The 22,195-nt window shown below is 40.3% G+C and overlaps 1 protein-coding gene across 2 annotated transcripts in view; it reads left to right on the forward strand.

Moving 5' to 3' along the window:
• The window catches only part of FARS2 (phenylalanyl-tRNA synthetase 2, mitochondrial), a 230,105-nt gene extending 209,106 nt beyond the window's left edge, over nt 1–20,999 (forward strand). For both annotated transcript variants that reach the window (XM_088063477.1, XM_088063484.1), the window contains one exon: nt 20,573–20,999. In XM_088063477.1, the coding sequence (XP_087919603.1) occupies nt 20,573–20,711 (139 nt within the window). In that variant the 3' untranslated portion in view covers nt 20,712–20,999. The remainder of the gene's footprint in view (nt 1–20,572) is intronic.
• The last annotated feature ends 1,196 nt before the right edge of the window (nt 21,000–22,195 follow it).

Below are 22,195 nucleotides of genomic sequence, written 5' to 3' on the forward strand. Positions count from 1 at the left end.
TGTGTCCTGTGTGACATTAAAATGTGCATTCAGTGCTTGTATTTCTCTAGTAGAGGTAGCAACCTTTGCAGAAGAGTTTTTTTGTACAACCTCCTCCTCTGGAAAACCAATACAGAAAATCTCCAGGGCAGTTCATCAAAATAAATGTATGAAATCTTCAGGCTCTTTTCCCAAAAATAGGCCTTCCTCTATGTGCACACAGACATGTTCCTGTAAGGAAATTTTCCAGAGACATATCTGACAAGCATTTCCTTCTGTGCTAAATGTAATGAAAATCTTCTGCTTCGTTGATTTGGGATCAACAGTTCTTGCTTTAAACATGAGCTTGGACTTGTATTCCACTAACAGAATATTTTCATTCTGGGTTTTGGGAAGCACCTTATGCAGGCAGGAAATCTTAAAAGTCCTGCAACACCCACATTTGACAAGTCTGCCTGGAGTCATTCAGATGTTCAGAAGTGAAGTTTGCTTCTTTTGCACCTGGATATAGGATCATAGCTTCACAAGGCTCCTGCTAAAGGAAAGTACTGAAGTTAAAAATTTATTTGCTGTCTTTAAGCTCCTGATCCTGTAGTAGTTGTGTGCCTTTTGAAGGAGTACATGTGTAATTCCCCCTCACAAAAAATACATTCTGCAGCTGTGTCCCTGCAAAGGAGCAGGAGGAAAGCCACATGGCCGCCCACTCTCTTGGTGTACCAGAAAGAAAGAGAAGCTCATGGAAGGACCAAAGCCTGGTGGTGAGCTAATCTCAGTATCATCTGATTTCCTCTGTTGAACAGAGGAGGAGCCCAGTGCAGTCCTTCAACCATATCCTTCTTGAATTTGCTCCCATTTTAAGACTTTATGGTTACTAGCGTCAGGGAGTGCTTCAAGTGATCCTCAAAACTATCACTCATCTCCCTTATCAGTTTACCTTCAGTTTACCTACTTTCACCTGCAAACTTTGTGATGTTACTCCTCTTTCAAGTGCAGTCAGTGAGTGTACCCTCCTACTTAGCCCTTGTCTGATTTTCCTGTGACCTTACAATGGTTTATGTCATGGAATACATGGATATAACACTTAGGTCTGCTGCTTGCTCCATAATTCTGCGTGTTCAGCTTTAGGGTTGGGTTCTTTTTGTCATGGTGGTACTGGGCATCTCATTGACTTCAACAAAACCATGCTAGTAGTGAGGTGATGCTCACTATATATATATACTATATTTGTGTATGTATATGTGGGGCTTTTTTTGCTTCCCACCTACCTTTCTTTTGCACACTCCCTTCCTAAGGGAATTTCATAAATAAATTACTGATGATCTAGGCATAGAGAAGCAGACTGAGGAGTAGGATTTAAAAATAGCTTGATGCCTGTAAAATGGATCATTTTCACAGTTAAACTATTTTTGCTCTTGTCTCAGAGGAATGTTGAAAGTGGAAGGAAAATGTTTTTGCAACAGAAATTATTGGCAATTTTCAACAAACACAAAAGTATTGGAAGTACTTGGGTTTTTTCTTTCTGAATTCTACCAATGTGAAAGTTAAACCAAGATGTATAGTTGTTTCCTCAAAATTTAATTTCAATATTTGTATGTGTTCTTTGGGCTCTGTAATTTATTTGGAAAATCACAATTGTCTCTTTAAAAATGTAAATGCAAATGGAAGATCTAAATAAAAGGCTTGCCTTGCCTGTTGAAAGCCTGTGCATGAGCTGGTTTGAGAACAGGGAGCAGTCTAACACAGCAGTACAGAACCTGGCACAGGCTGCAAACTTTCCCAGGAAGCAGCAGGGCACATTTACTGTGTGTGGGCATCCCCACGCTCGCCTGTGCTCAGTTGTTTAATCATGACACTGTTTTGTGATTGCTTAATGGCTGTTGCATTTTGGAAAGAAAGCACAAATGAATCAGATTCTCTCATGCTTCTAGCCAGACAAACATCCCAAATCCCACAAACTTCTACTTGGTCTCCCATGAGTCTCTGTAACTATGAGGAGCAGAAAAAGAATTGCTTACAAAATAAATGTACTGCAAAGTGAATCCAGCTCAGTGTTCTCTTGGCTTTCTTATGGGTTACAGGCTAGCAGTATCATTCACATTGCAGTAACTCACACGGAAGTTTTCAGTCAAGCTTAAGAAAGGTCAGGTTAAGACGTTCAAGCATCAGTCCCAGGTGGCACACACCGAAGACATCACATCTTGTGTTAGAAGTTGCTTTGGAGAGCCCAAGGCAGGTAGGAGCTGAGCTGGCAGATTCTCTGCAATTGGCCCTGGAACCGTGGTCTTAGACTATGCCAAAAACTTGTGGATTTGTATTTTGATTAACTGTCCCCAGTCTTCACTCCATCCTTCATGCCATCCACTGTGTTACAGCATCCAAATCAGGGGATTGATTTAGCTGAGAACCTGTCCTCCAACAAAACTGTAGGGTGGGAGGGTTGTGCTTCAGCTGAGTGGGGATCGTTTGCCTGCACAGCCAGTTGTGTGGCCACAAAGCAGGTGTGGTGCTGCTTCAGGAGTGAGCAGGGAAAGGGCTGCTGCTCTTGCAGAGCTTGCTACCTGTTGTTTCCAGTTGAAAGGGCTGTGGTATTTGCTGTGGGAAGAAGAATAGTCCATGGCTTTGGAGGATGTCTAGCAGGAAAGTCACACAGATACCCTTTATCTTCTCTTGGAGATTGTCCTTTTCGTGCAAAAACAATTGGCTGCTGCCTTTCAGTTTTGCAGGTAACCTTTGCAGGCATTGTTGTATCAAAGATTGCAGTTTAGATTAATCATATCTGTGTTTAGACCTACCACTCCTTACACCATGATGGATGAGAGAAGACAGACTTTTCTTTACCTGTTGAGATTGAGGGTGACAGATCAACTGCTAGTTACTGTTCTCAAGTCTGATAAACCACCCATCCAGTCTGCCCTGTTGTTTCACAATAGACTGCTTTTTTCTGTATTGAAATATCTGAGAAGAGAAAATTTAAACACACAATATATTACTTCAATAAATATATTGAAAAGCATTTATGCACAGTTTTGCCCTCTTAATTTTCTGAGGTTCATAGCTGGAATTTTGTCTCGGTCTGTGTTGCCACGCTGCTAGATTACCTTTCAGAAGCCACATTGTCTAACATATAAGAGTTGAGTGGTCCTGCAGCAGGACTACATGTATTGACAGAGATGGTCCTGCACATGGAATCTAGGTATGTCAAATACCTGTATTTCATTTTTCAGGGATTTCAGAGCCCTTTATTTGTATGGAAGTTTCTATTGAATTGAGCTTCTTAGGAAGGCCGAGTGAAGTTTCTGCATTTCTCTTCACATGCAAAGAGGTTAAATGATTAATTAAATGACATTCAGCAAGTCCTTGTCACTCACTGTCCTACTCAGCTCCACTTCCCCTTCTGATACCCTGCCATGGTCAGAGATGTCTGATGTTTATCAGAGATTAATATGTTAGTTTAGGCAGGCGATGCTGCTATAAATAAGGTATGAACTTGTAATTGAAATTGATCCCATTTTTGTGGCTGAATGAATGGCCAGCTCTCTGCTCATCTGCATAGCCTGGAAGTTTTCAAATTCTTAAATATTTTTTATAGGATCCACTTTATGCTAATGTATAATGTATTTTATTATATTGGGGGAATGGGTAGAAACATGAACATAAGTTGCTTTCAGCAGTTCAGCTGACGAATGGTAACTCTATTTCTCTGTAGCTCAAGCATCACAATATGTGAATACACTTAAATGGATCAAATTCATCTAGATCGACTTGCTCTTTTGTGGTATTCTGTTTGAAATATGTAATGGTGGAGGCTCTTCCATTTATCAGAGGTCATTAAATGGGTTGAAAAGTAAAAAAAAAAAAAAAAGGGGATGTCAAAGGTCCTTTGTAACAAAGGTCCATAGTAACATGAAGCTGGAAGAGAGTGCCAAACACAAACTCTCTAAAAGAGATGGAGTTGTGAATCCTCTCCAAGCTCCTGTGCTTCTTGGTTTGTGTTATGTTTCCAGGGGGTTACAAGTGAGGGTCACCATGACATTATTACCTCTGTGCTGAAAGTACTTCTTGGTTAGTTTTACATCTAATTTCCTCTGAATTTCCCACAAACCTTTAGTTGGCTCCAGGTACAGGCTTCACAGCTAAATGCCAGCAAATGGCAAGCCAGAATGAAAGATGAAGGGGAAAAAAAAGTGAAAAGCCAGAAAAAGAAGACTGAGAGTAGTTGTCACTTAAAAGAAAAAAATCCAAAACCCAAGCTAAACCAAACCACAAAACCCATAAGGGCTGTAGGGTGTCCATGTGTAATGGTCATCAATGTTGCACTGCTCAAGACAGCACTGCAGTTGGGAGTAACACTGTGGATCTTTTGGTGGTGAGGGTGCACAGACATCTTCAGAAGAAACTCAATTTATATGTAATATTGTCAATGTGACCTTTGAGGAAAATCTCTGAAGACGTGTATTTGTTAGCAAATGTTCCTCCTCCATCCAGTTTGACCATGTTTGTCCCCTTCCTACATGCTGCAGAGCAGCTGCAGAGACCAGCTCTTCCCTTTCACAGCAGAGGGGGTGAGGAAGGTGCAGTTCCCCCTTGCTCCATGTCCTGCTGCTCTGTGCTGCACCACAGGCTGGTGCTCCATGGGGCAGGCTCTGTGCAGGGAGCCTTCATCTCCGAGAGCCCTGGCACTGCATCCCTGAGGTCCAACAGAGAGCAGTTCTGCCCTGCTGCCTGGGAGATGCCAACTGCTGAGACACTGAATATTTAAGCTGAATATTTAAGCTGAACCCGTGGCTTAATACAAGGGTGAGAAATCATAAAAAGGAGTGCTCTTTGCTATAGCTGCCTCTTTCTCATGCAGTATTTTTTAAATGGCTGAATTCTGCCAAAAGATACAAGTTGCCTTTGAAACAATTTTTAAGTGTAAATGTGACATTTCCTCCACTAATCACACTTTCTTCAGATGAAAGATAATAGAGTTGTCTGACTAGCTCAGCCCTGGGTCTTTGCTGGAGGAGTTACTCCAAAATGAATTAGATCTATAGTGGTGTTTTTAGAAATACATTTCTTTTTCTTTTCTTTCTGCTAAGTTCTAAGCTGATTTAGCATCTCAGTTTGAGTGTGAAAATATTCTACAAGGTGGAAGATCAGTGATTTATATGTAGTACCCAGCATCCTTCTGCCCAGTCCTCATTTTATTTTGAGTTGATGTCATAGAAGATACTTAAGTGCAGAGAATGTACTGTATTTTTTTCTCAGAACATTAAAAATCCATGCCAATTTCATGCCTGCTAATTCTCAATCTCAGGACGGTTTTAATTAAAATATAAATGACACAGTATTTTTAGTGTGGATAGTGTAATTGTAGCTAACTTTTTTTATTATTATTATTATTATTAATAATTTTTTTATTCATGAAAATTCATGTGCAAGTGTGCTCATTTCCATCTTCTCTAACCAAAAGCAAACCACTCAATGCCTTTAGCCAGATGGATTTCAGAGCAGCCCAGTCTTATATGGTAATGACTCAACAACTTACTAAACCCAGTTAGCAGATTTATAGATCATGACTCAAAGTATCTCATAGTTAAATTTCGTAACAGTCCCACTTAGATTATCTCACATCCTCCATGTAACTGTTCATTAAAGGCAGTCATGCCTTCTCTCAGCAAAGGAGTGATTCACCATTAATATTTCTAAGTCTTGATCCCCACACCCTGCTTTTTTCCAACCTTGCTTTTCAGTGTCCAAAAGCCACCAGTTAGCTTGGGCCGATGTCCCGCCATACAGGGGAAAAGTTAAAGGCAATGATTTTGAACAGATTAGTTTTCTAATCAGTAACTTCTTGAGCATTTTTGCTATATTTGATGAAATACTGAGAATGAACTTATAAACACCATCCTCCTTTCTGAGGATGCGCATTATGTTTTGCAGAAGGGACAATTTTACTCGCACAGAATGAAATCTGTGCTAGAACAGAGGCCTTGTGAAGGACCCTACATACCTAAGATTGGCTCAGACTACTGAACTCAGGCTTATCTGATGGGAGAAGACTTTGCAGTGTTGCAAAGTTCAATTGTCATAGCAGTTTTTGCTTACCTCTTCTCATGCTGTCCTGAACACATTCATTCATTTCCTAACTAAACTGGTGTATCATCATTTTCAAGAAGAGGACCTGACTGGCTGCTTCTGCTCATCAGTTTTAAAAACATTGCTACCGAGGGACCTGTCCCTCTTGTTTTGTGAAACGTCAGCTGAATCCTCAGTTGCCAGAAAGAGATGTCATCCCATTGCCTTCAGTGGGAATAGGTCAGGAGCTTTGACTCAGCAACTTTTGGGGACATCCAGACAGAGTTTTTTCCTTCTCCTTTATATCTGAGTCTCATTCTGATGTATAGCACAGTTTTACATGAACTTGGGGAAAAAAAGGAGGATGTGCATTACTGTTTATGTGGATTCAGTGAATTACCAGCTTGTGATTTTAGCCCATTTCCACATGTTTTTCCTGGCAGCAAAAGTCTTGCTTTGTGCTGTTCTCACCCCTGCACTGTGCTGGCAGTGTCTGGGGAGGCCACTCAGTGACTCAGATTGGGAATTCGGTCATTTTTCAACCCCATCAGCTTGCTCTTGTGGTTCATCACATGTGCAGCCACTGAGGCGGATGTGCTGGTTTAGGTGCAGTAGGGAAAATCTGAGAAGCACCTGGAGACAGGAATGGAGAAGGATTTGTGCAAACAGCTCTGCTGCTCAGTTTTATTGCCTCACCCAGGTATTACTGAAATGCTTACCCAGTGTGGAAAAGAAAGAAGATGAAGGCTCAACCTTTAAAAAACAAAAACAATAACAACAAAACTGAAAGACTGGTCCAACACAGTATGGATCTAACCATGGGCTTTGTAGGTGGATGCTGAGCCTCATCCAGATTCTTTCCATGCTTCCCTGTGGAGTTTCTGTGATGTGTTGTGAGATATACAGAATCAGAACTAAGATCAGTTGAGATACAGGAGACAAACTTAGTCATCTGCCAGTGCAGATGTGGCAATAATATAAGAAAGTTTTCACCCAGCTTAGGAGTGCTTATAAATGTTTTGACTATCCAAGCCCATGCAACATGTGCTTTTGACAGGTGCTTCAACTTCTGTGATGGGTTTATTACAGTCAGGGGTGAGATCCTTTTAACTTTTTCCCAAGTGGATGCTAAAGTAAAATCACAATAGTGTCAAGTATCTTGATATACTGTGAATGAAAAGTGTGTGGGTTTCAGGAACAAGTTCTGCAGATGTCTCTTTCTCTCTTTCTCTACTTCATGCCGCTCAGCAGTCTGATTTTACTGAGTTGTCCAAACTGTCTTTGTGTCTTCACCTTTTGGTAGAGACTACAGTGCAAAATGTCACGGGGTTATTCTAGTCTCCATCTTCTTCTCAATAAGGTCTACAGCATCATTTCTGACATCTCTTCCATTTTAGGGAAGTATATTCTCTCACTGAATGAACATACATGGCACCTGTGTTGGTTCAGCTGTCTCTGCAAAGAGAAGGTGTCACTGGCTGGGGAGTTTGTCCATGTGAGTGCAGTGGAGAAACACAGTGGATGCAGAAGGGAACAGGAATAGCTCTGCAACCCTCTCAGCACTGAATGTCCAATAATTTTCATATTCTTTGGTACTATGTTTTTAAACATGTTAGAACACCAGCCATCCTGGCTAGGTGTGTCAAATTAGGCAAAGTAAAGAACGAACTCTGCTGATCTTAATGGAGTGAATCTCCCTGAGGCACTTGGCAAGGCAACAGTTCAGGTATAACTCCCTGTAATCTCAAAAGGAATGTCTCCTTCCTTGTATGTTACTGTAGTTCAAATGAAGAAGGTCTACAAGCAGAGATGATGGTGTTTAAGATCATGCCACCAAATTGTTGCATCTAATGTATAATACCAGTCATGTCATCTTTAAAGTCAGTAATGTAAGAATAATTTGAGTTCATTTCAGTTTGCAATCTGAGTTAATGGTTGCTCTGTGTAACCTACATTGAATTCCCTACAAGTAAGGCAGATTTGTGGGACTGTGGTGCAGGAACCTGTGGCATGTGAGCCTTCCTGCTGTGATTCAGACTGCCATGTCAAGAATGAGATCTCCTTTTGAGGGGAAAGGAGTGTATACATCTTAAACTTGGTTAAGAGACTCTCCAGTTCAGGGAATAGCAGACTGCAGTGCATTCAAAAGTAGTATGTGCCCCCATTAAGCCATTCTTTGTTACAGTACAGGATAAGTCATAAATAGTGTATTTGTTCCTTGGCAACTTCATATTTCATGTAAGAACAGAAGAACACATATGCAGTGACACTTTTATGAGATCAACATTTAATCCCTGAAAATTATTTAGTAAACATCAAGGATTCCCAAAAACTAGTGGTCTTATCAGTCCAAGCAGACTTGTGGAGGTTAACAAAAACCCTAGCTTTTCTAGCAATGGCTAGGAATGTATCACATTCCTATCACAAAGTCTTCTGAGTTGGATATACATGCTTACATACACATATACTTACACAAGTAGATGGGGTTTTTACAGTGGTTTCTTGTTCTGTGCCATGGAAGGCAGTGTAGGTGGGTAAAATGAGAGGTGGCTCCTTCCTCATAGCTATTGTCTACATGAGGAACGGGCTCAGTAAATGAATACAAAACAGCGAGTGAGTGAAAATAGGAAAGCCAGGATAACATATAGGAATATGAGGGAAACCTAACAACTTATTCAGAGCACTGTGTTAGAGCTCCACAAGTTGATTTCTATGTGTTTCTATTATGAGATGAACTGATCTGCAGTATATCGTAGGACATACCATTTCCTCTGTATTTTTTCAGTCTCACCACCTGCAACAGGGCATGAAGTTGACCAGCTTCTATGTCAGAAGGCCACAGTCCCCAGAGTGGGGCCAACCAGGCAATCTTGATTTAATGATTGGTGTCTCAGATGTCTCCTAGTCCCTGGACTTCACAAAATTGCTTTGGGCTGAAGAGTCTCAAACAGGCTTGTTTGCAACATTGTTTTGTTAGAAGACTTTACCCTTATTTTAAGATTGTCTATGGTTTAATGTGAACTTGGAAAGTTGAAAGCAAAGGGTTAACCTCTTGATATAAACTCAGAATTGTTTAAAAGAAACAATGCAGTTCAGCCTATCAAAGGTATGCAGCATCTTCTGTGGCTGTTCCTTAGAGCTTTCCTAAGGCATCTCTCATCCCTGAAGCAAATGGGGCAAGCAGTTGAGTGACATTCTCCCTTTGGGATGCTGACTTACAGAGTGGACTTTTCTGGGTTGTTTGCTTGCTTGTTTGTTTGTTTTGTTGACTTAGGCAGTGAAAGGTAACTGAGCAGCACTTTGCTTTCCTGTGTGCTCTATTTCAACAGTAGCCTGTAAGGCTAATGATAGGGTTGCTGGTCTAAGGAGGTTACATCACTTTCAGGGGATAAATAAATACAGGACATGTGTTAAGTCGGAGCTATAGGGAGCTATCTTTGCTACTCAAGTAACTTTCTGCATTTTAAAGACTGTTACATTATGTTATGCTAAAGAGTTGAAGAGTACTGCCACCTAGTTCATCCTCCTACTCCAAAACAGGATCAGCTCTACTTATAGAATTCCTGACAGACACTTGTATAACCAGTCCTTTAAGATTTCCAGCAAAGGGGACTCCAACCGCCTTTCCAAGTGAATTTTCAAGCTGAACATTTCTGCAATATGAGCTCATTACTTTTGTCTCCAGCTGCTTGTGAATAACTCTGTGCAGCAGCATTTTAGGTATTTAAAGCATGATCTCATGCTTTGTGTTCTTTAGGCTGAGCCACGTATATTCTCTCAGTCTTGTCTTGTAACTTGTGCTGTCCCATCAACATCACAGGTTCACCTTCAGCTCATGGTTCTGTGTGGTCCATGGATGCTTTGTGCAGTGATGCTTTAAGCCCAGCTTTCACTTGGTCTGGTTGAACTGTGTCCTCCAGCTTTTGCAGTTTGTCAGGATTATTCTAACCTTGTCTTCAGTTATACTTAGTATTTACCCAGCTTAACCTAACATGCCAGTTAACAAACACTTCTGCTGCATCACCTCTTCCATTAGTGAAAGTACTCCATCATCCAGGAGCCAGGTTGAAGAACCCTACAAGAATGATCCTTCAGATTTGGCTGAACTGGAGACAACTGCTCCCAGAAACAACAAATTATTGACAAATACTACAGCTACTTGCAAGAGCACCTTTTTGTAGTAATCGTCAGTATTGATCACCAGTTTTCTCATCCATCTATATGCAGTTCCCTCTCCAGCAAAACGTTTAGGAAGACAGATTTTCAATATCTAGTTTTATGAACTGGATTTAGTATTTTTCTTGGTTTTTTCACTTTTCATTATAATGCTTAAATTTTTTCCATAAAATGTTGTGGTTTTGTCTGAAACTACTTGCAGTTGCCAGTGGAACATATTTTGTGACATATTGATCTTACACCATTTTTTCTTAGCTGGTTTAACACATGTGAAGATGCACATGCCTACACATGCACCTACTCTCCATACTACTTCCTGCAATTTATCATTTCACTTTTTGACTATTGATTTATTAGTCTGTTGTCCCTTTATAGTGGAAATTAGGTTGTTTTGGCTAGATTTAATCAGTACATCTATGTTTTCTACTTTTTTACCTTTTTTTTTTTTAATTTCCATTGTGTTTTTACAAATAATTTCACAAATTCACAGAATAATCTGAGTTGGAAGGGACCCACAAGGAGCATCAAGCTCAACTTTTAAATGAATGGCCCATACAAAGATCAAACCCACAAACTTGTCATTATTAACACCATGCTCCAACTGCCTGAGCTAATTAGCTACATCAGAGTTTTACTGGGGAATTAAAGTAAAAGCAAATGGTTCAGAGTTTCTATGGATTCCTAGCTTTGGGGGATTTTCTCCATTTCCAAAAATAAGCACTCCAACTTTTTTTAAACATTTGGTACCTTACTTGTCCTCTGTGAACTCTCAAAGAAAGCTGATAACAGCCTTGAGATTTCTTCTGCTCATTCCTGAAGTGCTTTAGGGCAAAGTTCATGTCTTGGACAATTTGAGAACATTTGGTTTACTCTGCTGCTCCCTGTGAATTCCCTATTCTGGGCTGAGATCTTATTCATTCTTTGTTGATACTAATTCCTGCTAGTGGGAGGATTGCTTGGCCTTTTTTAGTAAAGCCATAGCAAAAATGGTATTTTGATCTTCCTAGTGTAATGCCTCAATAGCTTGCTTTCCTTCCTTGGATGGCAGACCAATAGTTTTGTTTTACTCACAGAATGATGCATTTCATTTTGTGCCCTGACCTTTTAATCTCCATGCCCACAGGGTGTTTTATTGCATGATGCTCATATTATCTCACTGTAGGAGGTGTGCACTATGCATACTTCCTATCATATACACATTTTTTATTTTCATAAAGAGCAACCATAATATTAAGGGGGCAGCATGCTAAGCATGACAGCTAGAGTTTTCCAAATGAATGTTCATTTTGACAGCTGTGAAAGTTTTGGCCAGTGCACCTCATTGGCATATGTTGTCATCTTTCAGTTAGTTTCAATAGTGCTGCAATATTTCCCCCATTGTTCCAATCAAAATAACCAGGAAAACCTCACCTACAAGATCCAGACTCTTTGTGTCTCATCATGGTCCAAATGTATTACCTGCACAAATGGGACCTGGCAAGAGAAAAGTTTAACAGCCTGACAGTCTTCCAGTGTGTTAACAGTAGTTTAATCTGCTGGCCAGTAGCTCTCCTTACTCTGAGGACCTCCTCTGAGTTGCCTTTCCAAGGCAGCAGCTGTCAGAAAAACGATGAGAACAGGTTTCTTGTGGCTGTCTGTGTGGAACCACTCTGTCCTCAGGGAGGGAAAGTGGTGGATTTCTGAATCTCCAAAACAAATCCAGTTAGCCAGATTAAGGCTCGTAAAACCTGACAATTCTAAGAGGAAAAATAACTTATGAACTGGAAGGACACAGCAAGCAGCACTTGTTGCAAGTGACTGCAGGGTTTTCACTAGCTTTGACAGATGCTGTAAGCAGCCCCATTGAGAAACCCCCTCTACTTGCACACAGATAGCTACAAATGTTTTTAAGTTGCCTTCTGGTGCGGCAGGCTGACCAGTGAGGCAGGTGCTTTTAATGTATTGCTTGTCCTCAAAAAAAAATAGGGGCAAGTGATTTCTTTTAACCTTTGCTTTCTGTTTTAAAGTCCTTCTTGTCTTCTAGTCTCAGCTCTTCCTTCTGACTTCTTGTCCCTATCCTGTTTTCTCCTGGTTTGGGCTTAGTTTATCAGTTAAGAAACAGCATATCTGGTTATCCTGATGTTGTCTCTCCAGTCTTCCCTGCCCTATCCACTCTGTATTGGATGAATTGCTTTTTCCTTCCTTAGCCTTTTTTTTTTTCCAGGATGGTTGTAGGATTTGCAGTAAAGAAGGGTCACTGGAAGTGTGGGTGAATGGGATGGGTAACTTGAAAGGTTAACTCAAAGGGTCTGTGCCTGCACTTGTCCAAGACCCCTCTCTCTCATCAATTTTCTATGGGACTTCGGACAAGTCATTTAGGTTCTTATCTGAGTCCAGAGCCACGTCTTTCTTTAACTCACAACAAGTGTAAAAGGACCTTAAACACCAATCTCCTGGGCCTGGTGAGGACAAAACCACTAATCTCAGTGATGAAATCTATACAAGAGTCTAAAACAGCATTCAGGCCTTCCCATGTACTTGTCTGTCATCTAGACCCTGATTTCTGCTAGTGCTCAGTGGAGATACATCCATACCAGCTGTCACTACCATCCATCTTCATTTCTTAGGAGAATGAATTGTTTTAAATTCTCATTTAAATTCCCTTTCTACTTGATTTTGAAATATGTTTTAATTTGACAGCAATGTTATTTTTAGGAATACTTTTTGTAGCCTTTAGTATTAACATCTAGTTGGCAGAAAAAAACTGCTAAATATTTATACTTCTCATCTTTGATCTTTCACTTAGAAGAACTGAAAAGGTATCACACTTAACATTTTTATTATAAATATTTTAGAAAGCATTTTAAAGAGTCCAAATTCACCTCTCATGTTGGATTTGTTCGGAATGTTGGGATGGGTTGTCACTCTTAAGTACAGGTAGTTGCCAATGGTTTGAAAGTTTAGAGTGATCCTGCTGTGGCTAAGGACCAGGAATGGAATTATTAACATCACTGTTTGATAGGAGGAGGACCAAAGCTTCTTGCATCCTCTTACTCACACGCTGTGGCTCAAAGGGAGATGAATACAATGTCTTTGCACAGGAAGCATGACTCTACAAAGTGTGTCTTCCAGAGCTGCTCCTTGCAAACAGGTTGTGTCCCTCATCCTCTCCAGTACAGCCAATTGTCCTGGAAGGGCACAACACGGTTGTGAATGAGATATCCAAGTCACAAAGTTCTGCCAGAACCACAGAGCCTGTTGCTGCCAGAGATACCTTCTTCCACCACTAAATTACCAGGGATTTAAGAGGTCAAGAAAAATGTGGAGAAAGCATGAGAGCCAGCAGTGGCAGAAAATATGTTGATTCATTATGATTTTACTCACTGAAAATGTGATTTTTTTCTTAGAATGTCCTGGTTGGTAGCCAAAATGCTTCAGCTGCCAGCACTACCAGGACTTCCAGGTAATGTGTGCTTCTGTTCTCCTCAGAATGTCAGTATCAGCTACGTCAGCCAAGTTTCTCTTCCAGAGAGAGGGGGTGATCCGTCGTAGGAACTTTTTGCCTTGGCCTCTCAAGGGAAATGTAGTCCTGCATTTGTTTCTGGACTAAACAGGGAAGGAGAAAGTCAAGAAGCTTAGATGGCAATTCCCCTGAGACACAAAATCCAAATTGAGTTATTTTGTTCTTCTGTTTGCTCTGTTAGAGAGTGTTTAAGTCTCCAGTGGTCAATTTTTAAGCAAATAATAAAAAATATTACTCCTTGGATTTTATTTTGGTGAACACAAGATTAGACTTTGAAAAGCCTTTGGCATTAACCTTTTTCAGTCAAAACTGGGAAAGTGAAGCAAAACAACAGCAAAACCCTGTGCTGTTCACAGAGCAGGTATTTTGTCCTGTCTCATGCTGAGACTATGTTTGTTTCTCACTTTCAGCATCCAATTATTTTTCTATGTTTAGTACATAAAAATATGTCTCAAGTACTTTACCAATAAACCTTCTCTTATTTGCCACCACAGTGGGTAGAAGTTATTTCACTAGACTTTGCATGTATGTATCAGAATGTTTTCTTTCTCCCTTCTTTATTTCACCTGTGCAGTCCTGTCATGGTGATAACCCTGAATTAAAAATAGGGTTTGTACCATATTCTGAGTCTCACAGGTTTGCACATGTTTTGATCTTTTTGTGCATGGCTTTCTTTCATTGCTCAAAGTCTCAGCCTTGGGGAGTTGAGAGACTCATTCCATGTGTAGTATTGAATTTATGTGGCATGGTGAGTGCTCTGCAGTTACTCTGCTCAAAGTTAGGCAAGTCTTGAAGACATTCAGTCTCTAGCCTACTCTTGAATCTTCCTGGATTCAGAGCAGGATTTTGAACTGAATCACTAGATGGACTGGTGAGTCCCTAAAAACAGAAGAGGCCCAGTGTGAAGTGAATGCACAAAGTTCACCTTGCAAGAGGGCAACTCTCAGTCACATCCAGCTTTAAAGCCACATGAAATTGATTCATCAGTATTGGTATTGATCAAATATGATGGGAATTCTGTCCTCTGAGTTTGATAGATGATTTTCCCAAAGAGATAGAGATCGGAGGACAAGGAGTCATCACTGATGCTGGAATCCATCCCCTTGAGAAATGGTTTCATACCTGCTTCACAACCATTGATCATTGCCTTCTTCAAGGAATCAGTGAGTCACTGTCTTTAAAATGAAAAGAAAAAACATAATCCCAAATCCCAAGGCTTTGTAGGTTTTTTCTGCCCTTTGATGGCAACAAAAGTCTGTGTCACAGTTAGCTTATTATCCTATGGGTACTCTAGATTTTTTATCTTTTTTTTTTTTTAGTATAATGGAGAATGGTACTTTTCTTCTTCACCCTAGCGATATTTCATTGCTGCCTGCATGTAATGGATTCCATTACTTCTGATGCTGTGAGACTTAAGAGCTTTTTAATAGGAAGTGCTTGGATTTGAGATGGGTTATCTATATCCTTGGCTGGTTACTGAGAGGACTGTAACACAGTGCACAAGGGAAATTCTCTGTTTCTTCTATAGCTCAGTCTGTTTACAAGAGTTCCCTCTGCTTGGGAGCTGGCAGAAGAGAGCCCTGCACTGCTCACGGTAGTTCTTTTGTTGGCCTCTGTCAACAAAACAAGGTGATCTGTTGAAATAAGAAAAGGTCTTTATGGGCCAAAGTGCTCAGCCAAAGCACAACTAATTGCTTGAATTGTTCCATTAAACATTTAGTGAGTACCTTAACAGCCAGGAAACTTTCAAGTGGAGCCTGTGAAAGATGTTTTTCAGTACTTATCTATTTGTATCTGTTCCTGCATACAAGAAATTAGTTGATAGATTTAGGCAGAAAAGGAAAATAATGGTCAAAGCTTTTGAATTAATGCAACGTTTTTCAATACTGGACAATGAATTAGATTGTACTTATGGCTATCTAATAGTGTCCAGTGACTGAGAAGCTGAAAGTGCTTTCATTTTTCATCCACTTTTCACTGTCTTAACTAGGAGGTGATATTTTTGTCCTTTGCCATTGTATCCTGTACTGTGTTCTTTATCTCTCAATAATCTGGCTATTAACAGAATTTTGACTTTTTTTTTTTTTCTACATGAAGAGAGAAGCTTAAAATGGAATTAATACTAAAGAAAGAATGAAAAGGTCAAGCAGGTTTCAGGTTGGTATTCAGATACAGATTATACCAAGTCCAATTAGAAAAGAGCAAAAAGTCCATTACTGTCTCAGTTTTGTGGAAAAGAAGAACAATATTTCAGTCCAATCATCGGTCAGTGAGCACGCATCTCTTTTGAAGTGAACTACCAAAAAATCCAATAAAGTTGACACTCTAAACATGCATATCTTGGTCTGAACTCTTTTTGAAGCTGAACACACCAGGTGTCAGCTGGAGAAGGTAGGCAAGAGAAATGACCATTTCCTGCTTTCTGTGGGTTCTTTCGTCTGGAGGCAATCTAATGCCTTTCAGTGGCATCAAAATCACCTTAAACAAAAAGATGTCCCTTTTTAAGAATATGCTGTGTGTACAATGTACTCTTCCAGAGAGATGAAGTATTAGCATTTGAAAGGACAGATGAGAAGGCATATTTTGGAAAGACCTTTGTTCAGAGAATTTCTGCTGTATTCTATGTGCATATCATCATGGTAATTGAAATACTTGCCACTGATGAGAAGGTATACAGCACAAGCCTTTTGCCATTTTCCATGATGTGGTTTCTAGCAAAGAGTGTTATTTGTCAATTTAAAATTTATGATAGGATATTTAGGAGTTGTGCCTACTATCATAGAGATGGATGTGGTTTGAAAGCATGAAACAAAAAAGAAAAGGTAATTACATCTTCTTCTTCTTCTTGCAGTTTAATATTCTTTCCCATTTCCACTTAAAATGTGAACCATTGTGGAACTGCTGGAGCCACAAAGCAAAACCAAAGCTGTGCTTTCTGTATGGCTTTGTCAATTAGGATGCTGGTGACATGAAATAGTTTATTCATTTCTTCCCATCATCACAGCTTTTGGGACATTGTTGCAAACAAAATGAGCCTTCTCTTCTCTGAGGTCACTCCATGCATATGATCTCTGTGAAGGGTATAGCAGCCCCTGAGTACTTTGTGAAGGTTTATGTAAGGGAATTACATGATGAATCTTTTGAGGGCATATAGGATGCACACTTCCATGGCAGGGATACCCTCAAGGAACCTTGTGACTCACTTAACAGAGAGAAAAAAAATCTCAAATATTTGCACACTACCATGTGTGTAGATCTTTTATTTTAAATAGCATTCTGTAGGAAAAGGTGAAGTATAGATACCATGGTGAATTGTACTGCATAGTGAACTGCTTGGGATACAAAAGGGATGGTACTCTTTTGCTCTTTCATGCTGTGCCTGATTGTCATCTCTAGTTTTCTGTTCCTCAAAGTAAATCCAGCTCTCTAGAAAAATGTCTGGTTCTGTGTTGTCCTCACCACTTAAGAGCAGGGGTAACCTCCATACAGATCTCTCTGTGCTTCTGTGCTTTAAGGCAGATGGAAAGTAGAACACAGTTAAAAGGTAAGGGGTTTCCACTCAGTTCTGCCCCTTTTATCTCCCTCTTCAGTACAGGATGGAGAAATTTTCATTCTTGTTATGGTATTGCATGTGGAAGAGATAAGTGCCAATGCCAAGCATTTATTCTTTATGCAACATTTGGGTTACCAAATGACCCTGTGATTAGTCTTATGTAATGCCTGAGACAGGTTCCCTAGAACACTGAAGCGTTTTGCTGTTGGTAGCTTCTGGGATTAGCTTTCCAGCCAAGTTGCATTTAAAGCATCCTTCAGTGGTTTTCCATGCAGGGAAAGCTAACACACATGTATTAATTTTGTTTTGTGAAACACACCCTTTCATTCTAGCCCAGGTACCAGGGTGAGGTTGCTTTCATGTTGATTTTATTATGCTAGTGGCAGACTAAGACCCCTTCATTTCTGTTGTGCTTAGGTATCAGGCTGAAACATACACAAACCCAAACATATATACTGACCTTCAGATGGACCCCACACAGTGACTCTGACCTGGAAGGGACCAGCTCCCTAGTACATGAAGGCAGCTGAGTGCCAATTCCTGAAAATCGTGAGGCAAAACTCTTTCCTCCAAAAATCATACGAGGGAGCATTGGACATTATTTCGCTCCAGTGTTTCGCTGTATTCACTGTGCTTCATTACCTGAGAGCCGCAGGCTGGTGCAGAGGAGACTTGTGACACTAAGATCAGCTGAAGCCTAATGGGAGAGGAGTCCGCGTGACTGCAACCACACGGACTTGTCTGGTGGTATACTTTAGGTAAATAAAGCCTGGTGTGCTCACTGTTAAGCTTCTACTTTCTTTTTTCCTTTGTTTCTTTTTTTTTTTTTTTTTTCCTATGAAGCTGCTGTTGCAGGTTTTGGCCTCAATATTTTTTTTCCTCAGGGTAGAGAGCCACTGCTTCTGTATCATCAGGCTGCAGCATGACATGCAGCAGAGACTTCATTATGCATAAGCAGAGCTGTCTCTAAGGTAGGCAAACACTCTGTGGCTCTGCAGAACAAAAGGGAGGTGAGAAACTGAATGAGCAAAGGTATTATTTGCTGACAATAATTGTTTCCAGTTGCAGCTGATGGCAGGGATTAATCACAGTTTCTTAATACTTTATTTGGGAGCACAGGAAATATTAGGGGAGGGAAGAGATGAGAAGTGTTCTTCCAAATATCCCTTGAAAAGTGAGTAATAGTACTCTGGAAACAAAATGCTTAAGGTTTTGAAACTTGCAGTGTGTTTTATTGAAATAGCTTTAAACCGCTATATTATGTCTTTCTAATTAGTAACAGAGATGCAAATAAACCTAGCTAAAAGGTGAGAGAAAAATGTAGCATACAATGTACCATCCATGTTATGTGGCATTATGTATATTAGTACAGGTTCATTTTTTGCCTATAATTAACTCTAGATTAATTATATTTAATGCAATCCTGATATTCTCTCACACCAGTGCTTAACTTCAGCTGCAGCTAGCAGAATTCTAGTCCAGTGCTCTCCTCTACAACCTCTACCCTTTCATGATTTAAATACCTCCTAAAACTACTGTTTTTCCACAACACCCACAAGAAACTAATTTGTCCTAGTCTGCCATATATAATTTGGTATGAAATGTACCACTCTCTGCCATGGAGGGAGGGGGACGCAGAAACACCTAAGTCAGGAGTAATTGTCACATTCATTTAACAAAGGCCAGTGAAGAAGCAGTGCTGTAGCTACTCCTACCACAGCTTACACCTGTATTAAGCAAACTTGTGTTTATATCACATTAAATAATGATAATGAATTTTCGTTATCATGGGATATATTCCCAATATTTGCAAAACTTCAAGATTAAACCTGTGACTGTACACCTTCTAAATAAATTTTCAGCCAAAGCAATTTTCAAATGTTTTTGATCAGGTGTATTCCTGTAGCACCTTTAAAAACTGACATACTACCAGCTTTAAGGATATTTGACAGCCTGGTTTTGAAAATAACTTCCGTTGAGCTCCAATGCATTATCCCTCTCTCTTACTCAAATTTCTCACTGGCAGTGTAGCATCTGACCAAATCCTTGTTATTCCATTTACTTGCTTCCCCCAGGTTTGTCCTCTTGGCTGCTTTGAAGAGATGGAGCACAGCAGAGCAAGACCTTCCCCACAGTTACACTTCCCCCTCTTTTCTCAAAAATCACTTTTCTGCAGCATTTAACCTGAACACAGGGAAAGCTCTTGGCTGGCTTTTAGCAGTTAACTGCAGTCAGCTTAACACTTTATGAAACGCAGTTTGCCCTTTCCAGTCCTAGCCAGATTTAACTTGCTTTATCTTCAGAGCACACAAAAAAAGGAGGAATGCTTTAATTAGAATTAGCTTTTTTTGTTGTAAACTTCCGGTGGGAGCAGGGCAAGCTTCCCACCCTTGTTGGGTGGGACAAAATTGATGTCAAACAACAGTTCTGAGGTAAAAATTGCCTGTGCCTGTTTCTAGTAGGATTTGAGGTTGAAGTGAGTATCTTGAGAGTTGTCTTTGTGGATGAACACATCTAACCTTAGATTTAATCAAATAGTCAAAAGCATAAATGTGGTTCTAACATGAAGCAATTTTCAGGAGAGAGATGATCCAAAGCTTGCTGACTGCCTTTGTGTGCCATTAAGTGCAGAGTTCTGCAGTCTGGAAGCTTCTTCTGCCTGGTACTGTCTGGTTTCCCATTATTTTTCCCCTCAGATTTTCTCTCTTTCATTGAAGTGAGTGTTCACCTTTGAAAGAAGAAGCTGTGTGGGCTCCATTTGAAACTAAAAAGGATGCCAAAACTGCCATTTAAATTCAGTAACACAGACACTGCAATTACAGAGATGCCCTTGCAAAACTAGGTGCCTGCTTTTGATGGAGAGCAAGATTTTTTTCACTCTTACTGAATGGTTTGTCCTGATTTTTCACTAACTTGTCTTTGCCTAGCCAGCAACTCTTAAATACTTCTCTTTTCCCCATCATTCCCTTTTCTCTATTCTTGTTCCCTGTTCTCCTTTGTCTCTTACTTTCCATAGCACAGGGTAAGAAGTCCTCCTCCTGGGGTTGTTTGTTAAGAAGCTACCACATCATGGTACAAGTTGAGGTATAAGGTGGACTTCAGCAAAGTCCTCTGCCAAAATTAAAATTCAGCTCAGTCCCACCTCTCCGAACTGTGTATCTTAGCATTAAGGTGATTTTCAAGAAACAGGAGCAAAATTAGACCGCAAATAAAAATGATCCAGAGGGTAAGTGTTCGGCCTCATGTATTTACATTTGCAGGCACGTGTATTTATGAGTCCTCTTTTGGTTTGTGTTTTGTAGGACAAAGAAGGTCAGCCACTGCTACCGTATTGTTTACCGGCACCCGGAGAGGACGCTAACGCAGGACGAGGTGCATCGCATCCATCAAGCTATTGAGGAGTCAGCAGTTCGGGAGCTTGGGGTGGAGGGCAGGTTCTAGCAATGCTGCTCTGGAGCCCCAAGGACAGTTGCTTTTTTCTTTCTTTCTTTCTTTTTTTTTTTTTTTTAGTTATTTTTTTCTTCATTTTTTGGGGGTGGTTTTAGGTCACAGGTAGAGAGGGTGTTTTTTTGACTGAACACAAAAAGGGATTGATAAATGGGCAGTGATAAAACTGGCAGGTAATAAACATTACTACTGAGAAATCATTGATGAAGCACTGGTGCTTTATTTTAAGAAATGGGGGAACAGCAGTAATGTAAGATTGTAAGATTTCCCTCCTGTTACACTGCCTGGTGGTTTTCTGTGTTGTTAATTGGTCCCTGGGTTCCATTAAACTCTAAATACTTGGCATTATTTCTGTGTTGACAGGATCTTCTGTCCATGTAACAAGTGAAGCAAATCAGAGACACAGATTAGTTCAGGGAAGAAAAACCCATCCCACCCCATACCACCCCAACCCCATCTCCAGTTTTTTTTAATTTTTTTTTTTTAAATAAGAGATGTCAGATTTTGCTTTAAGAAACCTTCCAAGAAGTACTGCTTGTGAAGTTTGGCTCTCTTACATTCAGAGTCCATGGGTGTTGATTTCATCAGCTACAGAGAAGGAGCCAGTGTGGCTTGGGCCAGGCTTGGCTGTCTACAAATGCTGGGTCATTGGCAAGTTTTTCCTGTTAGAAAGATCCTCTTTCTCCCTGAGAGCTGAGCAGAGCTTAGTGAGGTGCTCCAAGCTGTGCTGCCTTCACCAGGAACGAAGCTCCCTTGTCTCACTTCTCTTTGCATAGACACCTGGGCAAGATAAGTCTCCTCCCCTGACACCATCAAAGTATTGATATCACCTATCAACATCTTCCCTACAATGTCCTGAAAATCAGCTGCCTTGATCTCTCACAGTATCTTGCTTTCTAGCAGCAGTTACTGCTCAGAAATTCGACCTTTAAGGCAGGAAACCAAACTAAAATGGGATTTTCTGCTGTTTGAGGCTCCAGTTGCTTTACAGGATGCTTATCTTTTTCATTGCAGGTTACAATAAGTAAATTCTGGTGGTGGTATGATGCTAGGGCCTGTAGAAATGTTCAGATGATCTGATAAATACTTGATGAGCCATTGCAGATGCTGATTTGGAATATGGGACCCGTTTTGGTTTGTGATGGTATTTCATACAGTCTTGCAGGTCACATCTGGTTGCTGTACAGGCAACATTCCCTCCTTCAGGGAAGAAGGCGGTAAAAATGCTGCAATAAACAGCATCTAACACTGATTTATACCTTATCAAGAAACATCTGTGCAGCAGACTTGTACTCAACCATAAGAAGCCAGTTACTATTGCAGATGTGACAGAGGCAGTAAGCTCATTTTAATTTCATTACTCAACATATTTAGCTGTGTAAACAAATCCTAATCTAAATCGCTGCTGTGTTATCCAAATAACTTGATTATGAAAACAATATGCTAGACTTTCTACAAGGCAAAAAATGGATGCCATT

Source organism: Pseudopodoces humilis, chromosome 1, assembly GCF_049639895.1.
Source record: "Pseudopodoces humilis isolate 2021_Gansu_Grassland_sample_001 chromosome 1, ASM4963989v1, whole genome shotgun sequence".
NCBI lineage: Eukaryota > Metazoa > Chordata > Aves > Passeriformes > Paridae > Pseudopodoces > Pseudopodoces humilis.